At 44.9% G+C, this 15,621-nt stretch overlaps 1 protein-coding gene across 1 annotated transcript in view; it reads left to right on the forward strand.

Moving 5' to 3' along the window:
- Positions 1-3,680: 3,680 nt before the first annotated feature.
- LOC107111200 (uncharacterized protein F13E9.13, mitochondrial-like) overlaps positions 3,681-15,621 on the forward strand; it is a 28,950-nt gene continuing 17,009 nt past the window's right edge. Inside the window, exons 1-2 of the mRNA XM_015412131.1 lie at positions 3,681-3,753; positions 6,565-6,647. Of these exons, the coding sequence (XP_015267617.1) occupies positions 3,681-3,753; positions 6,565-6,647 (156 nt within the window). The remainder of the gene's footprint in view (positions 3,754-6,564; positions 6,648-15,621) is intronic.

Consider the following 15,621-nt stretch of genomic DNA (forward strand, 5'->3'; position numbering starts at 1 on the left):
GAAGACCCTGATGCTGGGAAAGATTGAAGGCCAAAGAAGAAGGGGACGGCAAAGGATGAGATGGTTAGACAGTGTCATAGATGCAACGAACATGAAGTTGAGCAAACTTCAGAGGACGGCGGAAGACAGGAGGGCCTGGCGGGAGATGATCCATGGGGTCACGAAGAGTCGGACCGACTGTGCGACTGAACAACAACAAAGGAAGGACGACTCCAGAGCAAACTAATTTATGCAGCAGCCAGATCGCTCGCTCACAACTTTTAATGCCAGGAGGTCACAAAGCAAAGAGTTTGCTCACAAGACTCCGCAGGCTAGGGGGAGCATTGCCCCCCACCCCATTTGCCCCCTCGGGGTGTGTGTGTGTAGCGCTTTGAAGAAGGAATGGGAAAGGGGAGATGGGATGGTGGGCCCTAGGGTTGCCAGCTGGCCTGTACATTGCGTTGCTGGCCTCCTGGTGGGGCCTGGAAATTTCCTGCATCCGGTGTTCCCTCTAAGCTGAGTTGGTGTGAGCTAGCTCACAGATTTTTTAGCCTCCGGCTCACACATTTCTGTCTTAGCTCAGGAAGGAGGGCTCCAGAGCAAAGTAATTTATGCAGTGGCCAAATCGCTCACTCACAATTTTAATGCCAGGAGCTCACAAAGTAGAATTTTTGCTCACAAGACTCCACAGGGGGCATTGCCTGCATTAACAATTGATCTCCAGACTATAGAGATTAGTTCCCCTGGAGAAAATGGCTGTTTTGGAGGGTGGACTTTATGGCATTGTGCCCTGCTGAGGGCCTCCCCCGAACCCTCCCCTTCCCTGGCTCCACTCCCCAAATCTCCAGTTATTTCCCAACCCAAAGCAGGCAACCCTAGGCCCCGGATAAAAATGTCCAGACAGAACTAATTACAGAAACCCTCCAGTTGTTTTACTGTATACTGAAAACTCATGAACTTTTAAAACATTTAAAAAAGAACTTTGTTGAAGAGGTTCTGGAATGCCGTTTAGATGTGTGTGTCCCCCCCGCCCCCCCAAAAAAATGCCCCACAGATGCTTAATTGGGCTTTATGGACCCCTTGATGTTGTTTATCTCTGTGCTCTGAAAACCTTCTGTGGCCTGTATTCTAGGGTTGCCATCCTACAGGTGGGGCCTGGAGATCTCCAGGTATTAAAGCTCATCTCCAGACTACAGAGATCAGTTCCCTTGGAGAAAATGGCTGTTGGAGGGTGGACTCTGTGGCATTCTACCCTACTGAGGTCCCTCCCCAGGGCCCACCCACCCCATCTCGAGAAATTTCCCATCCTGAAGCTGGCAACCTTAACATATGATACATCTATTAAAGGGTCACCTGAGTGTGGTCTTGGACCTGCAGGAGAAGATTTGAGAGAGACCATTGATGGGGGAATGTGCATCCCCTAGAGGGAGGGAATGTTAGGACTGGGGGAGGGCAGAAATCAAATGGGGGCTTCCAGGATTGCCAGCTGGTTTGGAGGAAAAAATGCCCTGTCCCTTTAACAGAGGTTTAATTGCATGGTATTGACCAGGTGATGTTATTTGTCTCCAGGATCTGACAAGCTTCAGGCCCATTTTGCACATGCAGCCTCTGTTAAAGGGACAGGACACTTTTCTCCAGGCGTGATGTCCCTTGAGGGGGAGCAGTGTTAGGGTGTCCCTTGAGAGGGTGAAAATCTTGGGGACATGGGGGAAGATAATTGTCCATACTAGGATACTGTTGGTTTTTCTGATTGATTGGGGGAAGGTATAAGATTTAGGACCTGCTGTGTCCCTTTTACTATTTCCTCACTGACTTGTCATGCCACCTCAGTGACATACATGTTCACAAATTAAATATTAAGGTGCATCAGTTTGCCCTTCTGTGTCCTTTGAATATGGCAGTAACTCCAAACCCATTTTCATGTAAAAATATCTCATTGGACTTGCTTTTAGATGCCTAATAACCCCCCCCTCCCAAACCTACTAATCTGATGTGAAGTCCGTTAGATCCCATAGTAAGTCACTTCTTGGGGTTCTGACCAGAAACTGACCATGACATCAGCTGCAAAGGGGGGGAAAGCACAAATATGGTGCAATCCTAAGGAGGTTTTCCTGGGAGCAAGCCTCATTGAGTAAATTTAAGCAATATTTTAAGTAGACCTACTTAGGGTCACACTGGAAATTAACTGCTTTCTTTCAGCAATACAGTAACAGAACAGCCTTCAAAGACACCAAGGAGAAAATACAAGAGCATCATAAATGTCATTTTTGTCCCATATGCTTACTTCACTTTCCCATTCAGTACAATTGTGGGATAAAAATGATCCTAACACCATCAAAGTATATACTGACCTCATTAAGTTTGACGGATATGCAGATCAGGGCACTGCAGAAAATTCTAAACAAATTTTATTACCCTCCCCAATTAGTTTGACCGCACCTCAGTCATTATGATTAGATTGTAAATGACAAGCATGTTATTTATGAGCAAATACAAATATGTATTTATGGGCAAGTGTGACTTGCTCATAAAAAAAGCAAGTGTGATGTAACAGAATAATAAATAGCTGCCTATGGCAGGGATTTCTGCTAAAATGGTAGCCATTTTTAGATAATTTCTAGAAAAAAAATTATTTAAGGGACAAATGGCATATCTGAATAAATCTGATTTGATTTTGGATAATGAATGAAAACAGGTGGTATATAAATTCAGAGAGCAGAGTAGTTAGGACAGAATGTAGTATAAGTGTATATTAACATGAAGGTTGTTAATTCTGGTTTGGCAGCCAACCAGGAGCTGGGTTTTTTGGGAACATCCACATGACATTACCCCAATTGTCTAACCACGTCTTTGCCGCAGTCGTTTCCAAATGTGGTTTGATACAATCTTTTGGGAAAGATTGGAACACCTTTGAACACTGTAAACATTTTTGAAATCCCATCCACATAGATAATATTTTCCTTGTCTCAGCCCCCATAGGCTTGCTATTTCCCCTTGTGCCACCACAGGGCTTTTTAAAACCCCCACAGTAATTGCTAGATCTATTGTCATGATCTGCTGGTTTCTCTGAATTGCCCGCTTTCATTTTTTAAAAAGGTCTCTTGCCCTTTTCATTAAGAAGCTATAAGGGGAAAGGTCTAGAGACTTTATGTCCCTTCAATAGAAAGGGCTAGATAGTTACTTTTTTTCTTAAATAAAAGCTGGGGATTCAGAGGTTCTAACAGATTATGCCAATAAATAGTTACAAGCACAGGAGCCATTCTGGTGGCGGTGAGGCAAGGAACATCGGGGGAAACTACCAAGTGGATGGATGCTCTGTCACCATCATATGTTCCTCTGCATTCACAGCAGTGATGATGAGAGCTGCATGGAGAATTGTGTGAAAGCAGCCTAAGGGAGAAAGAGACAGTGCCAGTTAGAACTGGAAGTTCTGTGATGGATGGAAGGTAAAATTAATGGAGAATTTACTTCTCAGTCCTTGGACTGAAAACAGCATGGAAAGCAATGAAGAAAACTAACATTTTGTATCAAAAAGCAGATTGCATTTTTGTGTTTTCTCTGCTCTGAAATATATAGGTGATAAAAACCCTGATAGATACAGTGTTTAAAAACAAACTGAAGAACAGGAAAAAAAAATACCCATGTTTCTATTCACCTGAAATATTATTTTTTCTCTCCCTCTTGCCCCTCCCCAGTAGATCATGAAGTTTTTACAGCTTTTCGGACGATTGAAATCAGTGGTCATTGGCATGGTCCACGTGAAAGCCCTTCCAGGTAAATAGTGTTTCTCTTCTTTTTTAAAGAGCAGAAACTGATTATTGTGATAAGGATAGTCTGCTTTTAAAAAATGCAGAAATCACAAGACACCCTGGCATGTACAAAAGGGATGTAAGATGAATTTGCACTTCAGGATGAAATAACTATGATGGGTTAATGTATATAAACCTAATACAGACCAATGTGTTCCTCTTCAAAGAAGTTAAAGATTTAGACTGTACTTAGGACTCAATTGCCAGGACTGTTATAATGTCTAGTAACTAAGAGAAGAGAATGCATAAAGGTTTTCACTGGAGTGCTTTGGGTTGGATCCAACTGACTTCTGTTAATGAAAAAGAAAAGAAGCATCCCTTTTGGCTGCCTAAAGACCTATTCCAGAGATCATGGGGCATGCATGTACAAAAGCTGTGTGTGATGGACTGTAGTAAGGTGGGGAATTGGGCAAGGCTGAGTGAGAAAGCTGGTTGGACACAACCCTTTGATCTGGCTTTGAATTCAGTGTATTATGGCCCCGGTCACACGGCTGGATATCGCGGGGGGGGGGCATGGCTAATTGCCCCGGAGGAAACTAACGTCCCGGTCGAGGTCCTGTGGTTCGGGGGGGAAATGCCGATCAGACGGGTATCCTGCAGCGCGGCACAGAAGCCGTGCCACGCGATTGCACTAGCAATCGCTCTTTGTGCGCATGCACTGTTGGGCGCTGTTGCGCAACCTGCAGAGACGAAAAGCGGCGGGCGCCGGATGCCACGTAAGTCCACCGGGAACGCGATCAGACGCCCGCCTTTGGCCTGCGGTTTCAGGAAACTAGTACCTCGTAGGTACTAGTTTTTAACTCCGCACCTTCGGCGGGAAGCCATGGGTTTGCCATGGGAGCACTGCGCTTCCCAGATGTTGGGGTGAGATCGCGCCTGGAAAATCCACGGGACTCCCGTGCCTCTCCCGCGGCAACTTTGCTGTGTGACCGGGGCCTATGTATATTATGCCCAAGCAACAACTAGTCCATTCTGGTCACTCGTTAAGATATGTGCCTTATTGGTTATGATTATTGTGATAAGGATAGTCTGCTTTAAAAACATGCAGAAGTCACAAGACACCCTGGCATGTACAAATGGGATGTAAGATGAGTTTGCACTTCAGGATGAAATCACTATGATGGGTTAATGTATATAAACCTAATACAGACCAATGTGTTCCTCTTCAAAGAAGTTAAAGATTTAGACTGTACTTAGGACTCAATTGCCAGGACTGTTATAATGTCTAGTAACTAAGAGAAGAGAATGCATAAAGGTTTTCACTGGAGTGCTTTGGGTTGGATCCAACTGACTTCTGTTAATGAAAAAGAAAAGAAGCATCCCTTTTGGCTGCCTAAAGACCTATTCCAGAGATCATGGGGCATGCATGTACAAAAGCTGTGTGTGATGGACTGTAGTAAGGTGGGGAATTGGGCAAGGCTGAGTGAGAAAGCTGGTTGGACACAACCCTTTGATCTGGCTTTGAATTCAGTGTATTATGGCCCCGGTCACACGGCTGGGGGGGGGGGGGGGAGGCCGGATATCATGGGGGGGGGAGGCGTGGCTAATTGCCCTGGAGGAAAGTAATGCGTGGCTGCCCAAGCACACGTCCTGGTTGAGGTCCCATGGTTCAGGGGAAATGCCGATCAGATGGGTATCCTGCAGTGCGGCACAGAAGCCGTGCCGCGCGATCGCACTAGCAATCACTCTTTGTGCGCATGCGCTTTTGGGTGCTATAGCGCAACCTGCGGAGACGCGCCGGATGCCACGTAAGTCCACTGGGAACGCGATCAGACGCCCTCCCTTGGCCCGTGGTTTCAGGAAACTAGTACCTCGTAGGTACTAGTTTTTAACTCCGCACCTTCGGCGGGAAGCCATGGGTTTGCCATGGGAGCACTGCGCTTCCCAGATGTTGGGGTGAGATCGCGCCTGGAAAATCCACGGGACTCCCGTGCCTCTCCCGCGGCAACTTTGCTGTGTGACCGGGGCCTATGTATATTATGCCCAAGCAACAACTAGTCCATTCTGGTCACTCGTTAAGATATGTGCCTTATTGGTTATTTGCCCCCATTTTAATGCTTAAATAATCCTAATCTGTAAGGACATTTTATGATGTGATCCTAGAAGGGGTAGTAAGCAAAGATTGTTTGGCCATGTGACTGGACGTCTGGCTCGTTACCTGTCTCTGGCGACACCAAATGCTTCTGTGTGGATTTATGTATATTTATTTATACCCAAAGCAGCTGCTTCTGTGTGGATTTATGTATATTTATTTATACCCAAAGCAGCTTAGTGTCGTAGTTAAGAGTGGCAGACTCTAATCTGGAGAACCAGGTTTGATTCCCCGCTCTTTCACATGCAGCCAGCTGGATGACCTTGGTTCCGTCACCATTCTCTCAGAGCTGTTCTCTCAAGCGCAGTTCTCTCAGACTCTCTCAACTTCACCTACCTCACAGGGTGTCTGTTGTGGGGAGAGGAAGGGAAGGCGATTGTAAGCAGCTCTGAGATCCAAGTGAAGGGCGGGTTATAAATCCAACTCCTCCTCCTTCCTCCTTCCTCCTCTTCCTCTTCTTCCAGTGTCGTGTTGTCCTTTCCTCTCCTCCATTTTTTCTTCACAGCAGCAACCCTGTGAGATAAGTTAGGCATAAAGAGAAAGAGAGAAACCAGCCATGGGTAACCCAGTGCCCTTCCATTGCAGTGCTGACATCTGAAACTGGGTCTCCCAAATCCTAGTCCAGAACTCTGACCACTGCATCGTGCACTATGTTCGTCCACAGAGACATTTTTATTTTTTCAGGAACCCCTGGGAATACTTTGCCAGTGGCTCAGATCACCGAAGAAGCCTGTCGGGAAGCGGAAATTTACAGGGCTGCAGGAGTTGTAAGAAATGGCACACTCACGCGTACTCTCGTTCCGTCATCTGTTTGTTACTTCTGATATTTTATGTGGTTAAACTGTGTGGGAAATCTTGCATCTATACAAGATGTGACGATGTCATGCTAGAAACTTTAATGCAGGTACATATTGTGTAAATATTATTCTGGGACAGAAATCAGTCAACTTGTTCAGAACTGGAAGACTTATGGGAAGCCTGGCAGGATCCCGAGAGCTGCGTCTAGTCAGTGCATGGGCTGCGTGCATTCTGATGTAATTTATGTTGTTTGCAATAATAACGGCATGTGCAGAGCCATTGTCTGTGAAGGCATTGCATGAATTCTGTAACAGCCTTCATCTGGAATTGCTATGCTTACTGTGAAAACTCCTAATCACCCTCTCTCAAAATCTTTAAAGGAGTTTATAAATTGTATGATGTAATTGGACTACATATAGAGCACTTTCTCCTTCTGATTTATGAGACTTAACGTTGCGAATATATTTTTCAGCTGATTTTTGCAATCCATGGGTATGTGCAGGCTACATACGATAACTTTCAGCAGGGTTAAAAAAATAATTTTAATTCCATGATGCTTGCCTCAGATTTCCAGGAGCCCAAACAAGACCAGAGTTCCCAGCTGTTCTCATATGCATTTTTTTAAAAATGGCTATTATGCTTTGTGCAATCCAAATGGTGAAACTTTTAATCGGAGGTTGTATTGCGCTTCTTTCTGGAACATTCCATATACTTGAAATTCCAAGAACGTGGAATTTATGAGCTGGAAGATACATGAATATTGACCTAGCCCATCTTTCTGTCCTTCCTGGCCTCTTCTAGGTACTAAACCATGAGCACAGTAAAATACTTGCAAGTTAGACATGTACACCAGCTCAAATGCAGCCTGCTAAATGCAGCAAGAATGAATATGTATCAAAGAACAGTTTGATGAAATAGTTCAGATAGGTCAAGCAAGTGACCCATGCTTCAATTACAGGCCGAGCAACTTCAGCCCTCTCTCACAGATGACTGGCCTCGATGGGAAATTCCTTTTTCTCATAGTGTCTTGTTAATGCAGTTGAGTGCTCTGTTTTTAGGATTCAGAAGAGAAAACGCCCAACAAGAGCTCCTACCTCTCTGGTAGAGCATATGCTTTTATGTGCATAAGTCTCTGAGCTCAATCCCTGGCTTCCCTGATTTAAAAGATTACAGCAGGTATTGGGAAATACTTTTCTTTGCCTGAGACAACAGAGTTCTGCTTGTCAGAATAAATAGAATAGGCCACTGATCTGACCAATGAAAGAAGGCAGCTTCATGTGTTTATAAAGAGCATGTTATGTTTGTTAACATTTTGAAATTGTTAACATTTTGCAATTTAACATTGTTAACATTTAACATTTAACACTGTTAACATTTAACATTGTTAACATTTTGCAATTAGGGGCATATCTGACTCAAAAGTTACATGCCCAAATACAGCTTGCACCTTTCTCTTTAGTTTCCCAACAACGACTTTCCTGTGAAGTGTCTTTCGACAGCAAGCGCTCTTTTGCCATATAGAAGGCGAGACCTGAAAGGCCACTGTCAGCCAGAGGCAACAACAGTCAGGTACCCAGCAACTTGAATTTCCATTGGCCCTCGGTCGTTGCAGTAATTTCCATAGGTCGGCAGATTTTTTAACAAGGTGCATGTCCTTTTAAAAGGTCAGGGTACATTTTACACATTCCACTGCACCCATATCCCTGTGTTGCCACACATTTTCCTCTTCAACCTGCCTGCAGTGGAAAATATAAATTGCTGGTACGGCAGCGATGCGATACCCTAGTATCTAGCCTTCCAGTAGAGCTTAAACGGACCAGCAGTTTCTGCTTCCGGTATTATTTTCTGGCTGATTTTTATTGGAGCAGATTGTTTTTGTCATTAGGTGTTCTACATAGGTTCGTAAATTCACACCACTTTACAACTGGAATCAGGTTGAATCAAAGGTCTGACTTTAAAGTTGGTAAAAAGACAAAGTTCATCTGAATGGGGAGTTGTGAAGGGAAGAACTGGTGAACTTGGAAAAAGAAAGGTTCTTGGGAGAGGTGGTTTGTAATGAAATGGAAGGGTGGTAAAAACCAGGAATCAGCTCTGAGCTAGAAACAGGATAGATTTGCATGTGGCTGTGAAGTACAGATGAAGTTCCGCAAACACATGTGACTGCTGCCATACAATTTTGTTGTTGTTGTTGTTGTTTTGCCTTTTTCTTCCTCCTGGCAATTAAGGATAACATACGGTTCCCAGGAACGTTCCCACCCAGGCACTGCTTGGTGCTAAACTCCCCTCAACTTCAGCAACTGAAACATTTCACATGCCACTAGTCCACATTCACTCAACCTCCATATCAGGATTTTACAGACCTAGCATCTTGTCTTGATAGCTTCTGTCGTCTTCTTTTTCTTATGTATATTTCATAAAGTCTTGCTCCAAATCCTATGCATTTTAAACTATTAGTAACATTAAAAAAGTAGTGGTACGCAATGCTCCCTCTAAGCTGTGGAGCCTTGTGAGCAAAAATTCAACTTTGTGAGGTGCTGGCATGAAAGTTGTAAGTGAGCGATTCAGCTGCTGCATAAATTAGGTCCCTGCCACATGGGACGGCTGAAACGTGGCTACTCAGAGCCGCTGGTGGTAAGGTGTGATCCCAGTATAGATTGCCAAACCCATTCCTTCGGAGAGAATGCCTTTTCTGGATGGATACCATGACCCTAAAGCATTATTTCATTTATTTACTTAGAACATTTACTTAAAACATTTCCATGCTGCCTTTCCCCAAGGCGGCACAACAGTGTTTTTCTTATGATATATCTGCCTGCAACAAGTTAATTACATTAGAGTAAAACCCTGGTTTGTGTGATGTTTCAGTAAGGCTTGAAAGCGGGAAAGGCAAAACGTCGGGGCACATCAAGACAGCCTACAGTATTTGCGTAATATAATTAATAAAGTTGGTCTGTGTGCCCTTGGAGATGGCAGAGAGACATAGCTAGGAAGGGCACAGGACATGGGGAACAGAAAAGGAGAACACGTGTTGCAGAAGATCTGCTTATTTACATACAAAACCTGCTTTTGATGGAAAACGCGCATATATTTCCTAATATTTTTTCAGTAACCATGAGGACTACAGTTTTTTAAATGAAACCTCAGAATCTCATGGATCTAAAAAACAACGGACTTTGAGTTAGAGCTTGTTGCGTGCCATTGTGGGTAAATCTTTGCAGTGTTAAGGCCAGTATAGAGGGCAGAGGGGGCAGGGAAATCGCTCTTCCAGTGGCTCTGTAGGTTCCTTTTGGTCGGTTGGCATGCCATGTAACGGTGGTGTATTTCTACAGACTTCAGGGGGGGATCTATACTAATGGCACTGGTCTGTGAACAGCTTCCTTTTTGTAGGTATAACTCTTTCCTGGGCCCTTTAAATTTTTTTGCTGAAACTGTGAAGCAGCATAGAAAAAGATTACCAGTATGTCTTCCCATTTCAAAAGCGGCATGCAGACATGACTGATGAAAGCAAATCCTCAGGTTTTTTTTAGAAGGTGGCTTGTCTGATGCATTAGTGATTTTTTTTAAAGACAGAAACATAATAAATATGGAAGATTTATAATGTTGGAGCATATTAATGAAAACAAGTGAATGCTCAGACATGATGCCATCTGTGCTGAAAAACTGTAGCTGCTATATGCTTGTTTTGCCAAACATAATCAAATTGCCATGACAAGATTATATGCAGCGACAGATTCAAAGAGTTTAGAACCCTCTCAATTTTGCCATGTTCTGCTTTCATTATGATTAAGGGGAAAATATAGCAACATTATTGCTCTTATACAGGTGCTGAACTTTTTTGTTCCATATTTGCTCTTGCATAAAGTATTTGCGGCGAAGCTTCGGTTTCACCAGGGACCATGGTTTTCCCCTGTAGTGGTGATCCCCATCCCCTAAATGATCCTCATTGTCTCCTGATATTTTTTCCTATTTAAAATTATGATTAATGTGGAAAGAGGGAAACTTTTCTTCCTCTCACGACTGGAACTCTGGGTCACCCAACAAAGCTGATTGACAGTTGGTCCAAGATTGTCAAAGGAAGACATCCTTCACATAACACACCCTTTAGTTTAGGGACTGCACTGCCACATGATATGGTGATGGTTACTAGTTACAGTGGTGAATAACTTGGCTCATCTTTTGAAAAGGACTGGACGATATCACAGAGAATGAACCAATCAATGAGCATGCACACTGTCATAGCTAATTGGAAATCCGTATATGGAAATGGTACCGTATGCTGTGGCCAGCAATTGTCCACCACTTGCATGCCATCCTTGGCAGGCCTCCAAAGCATCTAGCTGGCCTTTGGTAGAACCAGATGACCCTTTGCTTTGATCCAGTAAAGCAAGTCTTGTGTCTTTTCTAGACCATTCAAATGCCCATATTTTATCAATCGTGCTTGTTAGGGAAATGAAAGCCAAATATCAGTGTTAATTAAATGAAGGCCAGTACAGTAATCTTGGACCAGTCACACACTCTCAGGCAAACAACAGCTCAACAGTAAACATTTTCTAAGGTCCTGTCAGAGCTGTTCTTGAAAAAGAGCAGTTTCTGTCAGAGCTCTCTCAGCCCCACCTACCTCACAGGGTGTCTGTTGTGGGGAGGGGAAGGGAAAGGAGTTTGTAAGCCGCTCTGAGACTCCGAGTGAAGGGCTGGGTATAAATCCAATCTCCTCCTCCTCCTCCTCAAAACAGTGTGTGAGCATTTGAGTTCTCCCGAACTTTTCATCAGGCCGAAGACTTAAAGAAAATGGTGTAGGTCTCTTATATGATGCCTCTGGTGAGTACTAAGTAGATTTGATCAGACAGAGTAGTGCTGGTATCAGCTTGCTCTTTTGCCTTTCCCAGAAGAAGGTAGAATAGCAGCCTCCCAGAGAAAATACTAAAAACTGTGGTTGATCCAGTGGCTCTCTGGCACCAAATGCAGATTCCTTAAAAGGCTGAAAGCAGAGGGAGAAGATCGTAGTCATTATATTAACAAAGTTAGGAGAACATGAACCCAGCCGGATCAGACCACTGGTCCATCTAGGCCAGCATCCTGTTCCGCACAGTGGCCAACCAGTTTTTCTGGAGGGCTAACAAACTGGACATAGAGGTCAATTAGGGTTGCTTCCCCTCCCCAGTCTCCACCCACAAATCTCCAGGAATTTCCAACCCTGGGGTTGGCATCCCTAAGACCAATATCTTCATCTGGTTTGCCTCCTAGGACTGGTATCCAGAGGTTTGCTGCCTCTAAACAAAGAGGCCTATAAATGTGGAACACGGAGCCATTACTTTTAAATAATGTACTGTTAAGAGTAAATAAGAACAATCCTAATGAGGTCTACTTAGAATTCTGACATGGGGTGGTGGGCACAGCCACAAAAGGGCTGCTGCAGGAGGTGGAGCCAGCCACAAAAGGACTGCTGCACCTTATGTGCAGGGACACAGTGAAGATCTTTGTGCCTTGGTGGCAGCTGCAGCCAAAGCAACATTTTAAAAAATCCGTACATCCATTCAGTTTTCCAATGGGCAACCAGAAGCCTTGGTGTGCAAAGGCTCCATCTGGCCACACCCACTTTCTCAAAACACTTGGTGGGCAAAGGTAAAGGTTGGTGGGCACCATGGTGTTGAGGACCCCTGACTTCAGATCTTGCTCCATTTATTCAGTGGGGCTTACTAGCTGGAAAGCAGGATTGCACTTAACATAAGACAAATGGAAATTTTAACTAGTGATGGAGAACCCCCACCACCACACAGGCTCTTCTTGGGTCATTTTCCTGCAGTTGAAGCATCCCTCTCTCTATTGGTTAGATTCAGGTATTTATAGGTGAGACAGAGGTTGCAGTAATCAGCATTTTGTTGGGACAATCCTGTGTTGAACTAGAAAGTAAGATGGAAATCTGTTCTAAAGCATTAAAAGCAACATGCATTTAAAGCTTTGAGCAAAGGGACTTCTGTGGGCAAACATGCATTCATTTCTTTGATTAGGCCTGTGTAGTTTAGGATCTTTCTGCTGATGGAAAAGACCGCCACAGCGATAAAACATAAAATCCTATTGATTTTCTAATGGGTCTATAAATAGTACACACAATTGGCTGTGCTCAAAAGGATAATGTCAAAGGCTTTCATTTTCAATTTTTTAATGGATAAGAAGCATTTTTATCCTTTTCACCTAAGTGCTGCCAGAAGAATTTAAAGACCTTGTGAAAATAGTGATGGTTTGCTTTTTGGACTTCCAGCTGTAGAAAGCATGTCTGTTCCTCTAAATCATTCAGGGCATGGTGCTGACTTCTGGAAGTCAATAAAAGGCACAGCATCTCCATTAACCATTGAGCCTTCGGGGTAGGGTGGGATATAAATCCAAGGATAAATAAAATAAAAATAAAAAATAAGCAGTCCTGAATCTAGATCTCTCCGGGTGGAGAAATACCTGGAGATTTTGGGGGTGGAGCCTGAAGAGGGGCAGGGTTTGGGGAGGGGAGGGACATCGTTGGGGTATAATGCCATGCAGGCCACGGTCACACGGACCTCTTACCGCGCTAGTTTTCCCACAGTTCTATCCGCGACATTTTATATCGCTTGGAGGTGGTCAGACGGTCCCTCTATCTTCCGCTTCACTCGCGTGAAGTACTGATCACACAGCGCGCCGTCCCCGCGGTGGCGCAGGGTTTAAAAAAAAAACCTGCGCATGCGCTTAGGCGTACATACAAACTAAGAAGACCAAAATAAAAGCTAGCGCCTGTTTGCACAGGCGCATAACTTAAACTGGAAACACAAAAAAGGGGGGGAGGGTAGCGCGGTCACGGCGGATTGCTGTCCAGATACCAAAACCGCGGATACAAAGCGCGAGATATCGGAAAACACCTGTTCCAACGGGTGTCAGAAAACGCAGATAAAAAGAGCGGAAACCGCGGGACTCAGCCCGCTTCGGTGCGGGAGGCGGGTTTGCCAATATGAACAGGAAACTTTAATGTGCGAGGGATCAGCATCGAAGCCCGCACTAAATGTCCGTGTGACCTGACCCACAGTCCACCTTCCGAAGCAGCAGTTTTCTCCAGGCGCACTGATCTGTACCGCACGGAGATCAGTTGTCATCCCAGGGCATCTCCAGCTACCACTTGGAGATGGCAACCCTAACAAAGTCACTTTCTCTTTTTATTTCAGCCTTTAAAGATATGGTAACCCATCTCACAGTTTGGGTGTGAAGACAACTGCGTTAATGATAATAAATTTGACTTAATGATTAAGTAGCTACTGCCAGTGTGTCTGTTTCTACTATTTAGCCACCACAACAGCAAAATGCCCCCAAGGTGGTTTACCAGATAATAAACCCATTTATGATTTTTTTTTCAAAAAAAGAACAAAACACTAAAACGCTTTTTTAAATGCAACAAAAACAAAATTTGGAAAAATGGTTGAACAGGGAGATCATTCCACAGTTCCGGGAGCCCTGTTCTCACTGGAAAACAGTACTCAGAAAAATGGCTCCTAGAAGAGCATCTCAGCCGCTGCACTTAAAGCCCTATAGGAGAAAAAGAGCCCAGGCCGAGTAAAGGGCAAGATCTGGATAAAAAAGCCCCCCACCCTGGGGGCTCAATGCTCCAAAATCGCAGGGTGCTCCCAGCTCACTCTCCTTGACGTGCCCACCAAGTTGGTTTGCATTGGACTTTTGGGGGGGGGGCTACAGCCAGGTTGGTGTAGTGGTTAGGAGCGCGGATTCTATTCTGGGAGAACCGGAGTTTGATGCCTTACTCCTCCACATGCAGCTGCTGGTGTGACCTTGGGTCACACCATAAATCCTTTCAGAGCTGTTCTTTCAAGGGCAGTTCTTGAGAGGAGCTCTCTCAGCCCCACCTACCTCACAGGGTGTCTGTTGTGGGGGGGGAAGGAAAGGGATTATAAACCGCTCTGAGACTCCTTCGGGTAGTGAAGGGTTTCCTCCTCTTCCTCTTCTTCTGCTTCAGCTTCAGCCTTCATAACCAGGCATTCTGCAGTTCAAGCTCAGCCGGGAAGTGAACCAAAAATGGGTTTGCACGGTCTAGAACTGAGTACTATCTAGGGTAGCCAACACTGAGTTGGGAAATTCGTGGAGGTTGGAGCTGCAGAGCCTGGAAAGGGCAGGGTTGGGGGAGGAGAGGGACCTCAGCCAGGGCAGGCTCTTTTTGTAGAAAAAGCCCAGCAGGAACTCATTAGCATAATAGGCCACACCCAACAGCAGGAACTCATTAGCATATTGGGCCACACACCTGACAGCACAGCTCATTACCACATTAGGCCACACCCCCATGTTACCAGAAGTGTGGTTATCCAGCCACACCCACCTTTATCTTCTTATTGTGTTTACCTTGTTTGTTGTCAAAACCCAGGGCTTTTTTTTGGAGCAGGAACTCCTTTGCATGTTAGGCCACACACCCCTAATGTAGCCAATCCTAATGAGTTTCTGCTGTTGGGTGTGGCCTATTATGCTAATGAGTTCCTGCTGGGCGTGGCCAACTTGGGAGCCAGCCGGAACTCCGTTCCTGCCCAAAAATAGCCCTGGGTATGACACCATTGAGTCTGCCCTCCCCAGCAGCCATTTCCTCTGGGCGGACTGATCTGTGTGGTCTGGGGATCAGTTTTAATTCTGGGAGATCTCCAGGCCCCGCCTGGAGGTGGGCAACCCCAGCAATGACCCATCTTTGCCATTGTACCAGTAGAAGCTTCCAGGCTTATACTTCTGCATTGCCTCTTCAGAGTCCTGCTTAAGATGGCTTACAATTTAAAACCACAATATTAAATCACGAGCCATAGGAACATGAGCCCTGCATAGAGAAGCACCCCCTTAGTCCAGCTTCCGGGTCTCTAAGGCATCAGTGATGGTGGGCAGGTCACCCTCTTGCAGGCAGCTGGTGAATCTTTGGAAACTGGAAAATGGCACTCTGTG

Source organism: Gekko japonicus, unplaced genomic scaffold (genome assembly GCF_001447785.1).
Source record: "Gekko japonicus isolate JY-2015 unplaced genomic scaffold, Gekko_japonicus_V1.1 scaffold2067, whole genome shotgun sequence".
NCBI lineage: Eukaryota > Metazoa > Chordata > Lepidosauria > Squamata > Gekkonidae > Gekko > Gekko japonicus.